Genomic DNA, 4,632 nt, shown 5'->3' with positions numbered 1-4,632 from the left:
GATGAGTTTTATAAAATTATCAAATCAAAGTCATCTCCAATAATTTCAAAGGTACTCATATTTAAAAAAGAAAGCATGTGTAATAATAAAAGCCAACTTGTACATAATATTTATTATATACTGGGCATAGCTCGAGGTAACTTATGTAACTCACTTGATCCTCACAACAACCTGTAAGTGAATACTGTTATCTCCATTTCATGGGTGAGGAAACTGAGGCAAAAAGAAGTTAAGTACAGGGCATACTAGCATGCGAGGAAAAGGAAACAGTTGGATACCTTTGGGAGTGACCAACCTGTTCTGAGCAGATGGCCAAGCCAACCACTGCAGGCCCTCTAAGTCCATCCTGTGTCTGGATATGGCCCTAACTGGTGTCTGCTAAGGCTGCCTATCCCGGGGAGCCATGTTCTCCTCAATTATATGAAGGAAAAAACTGGGCAAAGGCTGTGGACTCAATGACGAAGAGTAAAGGGAAGTGAATTAGGAAGAAAGGAGGTGACAAATGGCACGATGCCTGGCCCTCCTGCATTTATCACCTTCTCTTTTTTTTTGAATTAATTAATTTTTTATGGTGACACTGGTTAATGAAATCCAATAAGTCTCAGCTGTACATTTTAACGGTAAGGCATAAATATATTTACACTGTGTGTTCACTTCCCATAGTTAGATTTCTTTTTGTCACCAAATATTTGACCTCCTTTACCCTGTCTACCTCCCCCCCACACTCCCCATCTCCTTCTTGACATTCTATCTGCAGAAGCCTAAATGACAACTTTGGTAACAGGTTCTGCCTTTGACAGACGGGGGGCGTATACGCCCTGGCCTTGGCTCCCAGGACAGTCACACTCACATCTTCATAGCATGCTAAGTATATTACCGAGTCTCAGCAAGGATGCCCGGGAATGTACTCTGGCACTGCATCCTGTGTTCTGATGACACACAGTGATATCCCGGGAGACTGGGAGACCATCCTTCTAGTCTATGGACTGGTGGCGAAGGCTAACTTTTTCGTCCCGCCTCATCCCTTGACATTAAATAAATTCTGCTCACACACACAGGTTGTGAGCAGTGAGGCAGGTGGCTCTCCTCTTCCAAACACTGCATTGTCCCTGGGTTGCAACAGAAGAACTGTGGTAAGAAAGAGGCAGGTCCACCCTGCTCATTTCCCATGATAAAAGGGCTTTGGAAATCAAAGTGTGTAGACCGGCCTCATAGAGGGAGAAAACACCCAGCATCAACACACACAAGTGAATTTAATCATCTTGTGGAACATAAATTTGCTTAATTTTCAACATCAGCCAGGTATCTCTCGAAGCACAATGCACTGGGTAGGGATATAAAAAAAGGGGCTGTGAGAACCCACAAACATCAATCTGTTCCAGCTTCAGATAGTGCTCAAGCCAGAAGGTATGCTGAAATGTGCTGGCCAACTCATCTTGGCAAATTAATAACATTTTGGCTTAATCTATAACACAAAGATGGCATTTATGACCTCAGTATGACATGTTTTGCATTGCTGGACCGGGCTGCAATTAGATTCTAGTGATTACTGCTATGTCTGAAAGGCTCAGGTTGTAACTAAGCTAAGATAGAAATGAAATACTCCTTCCTGGAACAGTTTCATTTTTCACTGCTTGGGTTATTACCAACATCGTGTCGCATCTGGGAAGCGGGCGGCTTGGTGTCAACAGAAACAACAACATTCTTTGGGGTTTGGCTCTTTAGCAGACAGGGTGTCAAATCAGGCTGCAGCTTCTCAACAGGTGAATTGGTTTAATAAACAGTAACATTCATCTGACTACTTTTGCTGAAGCGAGGTGTGATCACCCAAAAAGAACGAGGCCTGTGTGGCTCTCGGCAAGGATGTGAAACTCCGTGCACTGTGTCATTCCAGCACAGGTGGACAAAGCTCTCAAGTTCAGAGCTGGAAGGGGATTCCATCTGCCAAGGCTCAGGGTTCAGGGAGGTGTATAAAGTAGAAAGAGCCCAAAGACTCAGAAATGGGACTGAGTTAACCCTCTGCTGAGAGCTATGTGACTTTGGACAAGTCCCACAGTCTCTCTTTTCTCTGGGGCCCTTAGCAGTGAAATGAAAATAATAAAACCTGTCCTGGCTACGACCTACCTCATAGGGCTGCTATGATGAGCACACGAGGTGACACACCTAAAAGAGCCTGGCAAATTGTAAGGCATTCTTTAAACATCGAGTAGCACAGGTTATTAAATTTCCTTCAGGGACTACCACGAAGGGAGCTAGGTGACTAGAAAATTAGCCTTCAGAATTTCTGCAGTCCATTACCTTCCCAGTCACCGGAGGTGGCTGGGGCAGACCTGGGGAGGCTGTGGAGAGTGGACGAGGCTCCCAGCCAAGCTTCCTTGAAGCCACTGGACTGGTTTGACAGCCGGTTGGCCGAAGCTCTGTAGCTTGCCCGTCCTGGCAGCCTCTGAAGCCAAGCCACTCCGGCTAACAGAAGAAGGAAAGTTTTGAGGGTCTAATGTTTCCCAAAAGCCTTGCTTTATGAGCCAAGAGACCTGGATCCACCATCAGTTCTGCTATTTACTAACTGTGTGATCTCAGAGTCACTTCTCCGTAAAAGGAGGGTGTCACATTAGATGACCACTAAGGCCTCTTTCAGCTCTATCTAGCTCCTGGTTTTCTGTGCTTCAGTTACCTTGGTGCAGTGAGGATTAACTGAGTTGCTGCAAGCAAAGCACTCAGAAGCAGTTACAGCAAAGAGTAAGCATTAGGTAAAAATTAGCTATCATGTCCTGATCATAAAATAAGGTGTATAAAACAACACTGAATTGTTCACTTAAAAATGGTTAAAATGGTAAATTTTGTTAGGTATATTTTATGATAATTTTTAAATATTCAAACAGAAATTGATAAAGGGTCTCTCTCCAAATGAGGCTCAGTAGGATGTTTCTGAAGGTACTTGCAAGGGCCTTGAAAGCCAAGGGAGAAAAGGCAGGCAGAGCCCCTGCAGGCTGGGACCCCCGCGCCTTTCTTCCCGCTTCCACCATGTACCTTTGCTCTCTGAGGCAGGTTCATCACAGTGTCCGGCTTGAAGTCGTTCTTGTTCTTCCGGCAGAGTACAGCAGTGATGATGATGATGATGACTGTGACCACGGCGATGGGTGCCAGCACCGCGGCAATGATCCACAGGTTGTTGGGCGGGTTCTTCACCACAGCTGCGGGAAAGAGCCAGCAAGAAGCACATGACAAGGAGCACTGGCAGGGGGAAGGCAACCCGGAGATAAACGCCCCCAAGTCTCAAGTCATGAGATCGGTGAAGAGGGATTGGGATCAGAAAGGTTCTTGCCTTGGGCGAGTTACTCAAGGTCTCTGAGTCTCAGTTTCCTCATCCGTAAAATGGGGCACTCACTTTGCGAGGCGTCAGTGAGACAAGATACACGTGGTGCTTTGGTAGGTGCTCAATAAATGCTAGCCTTCACCATGACTAAGAGAAGGAGGAGGAAGATGGATCTGTATCAATTTTCCTCATTGGTGATGTCCAAGACATCTGAGGATCAGAGTAGTGCTGGAGTCAGGAGGCAAAGGCCACCGAGAAGAGGGCTCTAACTATTGTAGTGAAGTCACCCTCTCAATGAGCAATGATTAAAATATAACCTGGCGGACCTCCCTCCCTCCCACCTCCACAAATGGCTGGCTGGGGAAGCTTGGAAACACCTTGGTCTAATAAAAAAGATCATGTTGTCTTCAGAGCCGGGAGAAAAGAACAGAGTAACTGGAGCCATTGTCAGTAGGAAGAATGTGCTATTAGAATAGTAGGTGCCTCCAGCGGGTGGAGCTGGGATTAGTTAATCTGCAAAGGGCAACAGGGTGATGATCATGTTCTATATCACGGTAGGGGCTGGGGTTACACAGGTATATATACGTTTGTCAGAATTCATCAAATTATATATTTGAGATCTGCGCATTTCACTGTATGTAAATTTTACCCAGAAACATCACAAATGAATATTGAACTCTAGGCAATGATATGCATGCTAAAGTGTTTCAGGTTAAAGCCTACCGATGTTTGCAATTTACTTTGAAATGCATCAAAAAATAAGATGGATTAATGGGTGATTGGTGGGATGCACAGATAAATAGATACATGAAAATAAAAATGCTGATTGTGGAATCTAGGTGGTGGGAACATGGGTGTTGGCTGTACAATTCTTTCAACTCTTTAATAAGCTGGGTTAGGAAAGTGTATGAAAGAGAAAATGCTTTCGACATGAAATGGATGTGTGTCTCCCATGATCACTGCTGAAGAACCTTGGAAAACACTTCAGTCCAATCAAAAGGACCAATATGTTCTTAGAACTATAGTAAAGAAAATAGTAAGAAAAGCAATTGGCTGTAGGAAGGAAGAGTTACGGGGAGGGAGTGGGTTCTGCAGGAAATCTAGAAAATGAGAACCGAAGGTCAGACAAGGACTTGCCCACACCAGGAGAGTGTGCTCCGTCTGGCAGATGTGAGTAATGTAGATAAATGGCAGGTCTATCCTGGTGGACCAGATGGCCACACTGGCTGTTTCAGCTTGGTGACACCCAAGTACCAAGTTTTCTTCTCTCCCACTCCTGAGATGATCTCATAGACTCCCGGCTTTAAATACCATCTCTG

General features: G+C 45.0%; 1 protein-coding gene across 1 annotated transcript in view; it reads right to left on the bottom strand.

The window, feature by feature from the left end:
* Positions 1 to 4,632, bottom strand: part of KIAA1549L (KIAA1549 like) — a 105,910-nt gene that overhangs the window by 64,047 nt on the left and 37,231 nt on the right. Inside the window, exon 10 of the mRNA XM_011357021.2 lies at positions 3,028 to 3,191. Within this exon, the coding sequence (XP_011355323.1) occupies positions 3,028 to 3,191 (164 nt within the window). The remainder of the gene's footprint in view (positions 1 to 3,027; positions 3,192 to 4,632) is intronic.

Source organism: Pteropus vampyrus, unplaced genomic scaffold, assembly GCF_000151845.1.
Source record: "Pteropus vampyrus isolate Shadow unplaced genomic scaffold, Pvam_2.0 Scaffold31, whole genome shotgun sequence".
Taxonomy (NCBI): Eukaryota; Metazoa; Chordata; class Mammalia; order Chiroptera; family Pteropodidae; genus Pteropus; species Pteropus vampyrus.
The sequence above is the reverse complement of the archived record's forward strand: the minus strand, read 5'-3'. Positions and strand labels throughout refer to the sequence as shown.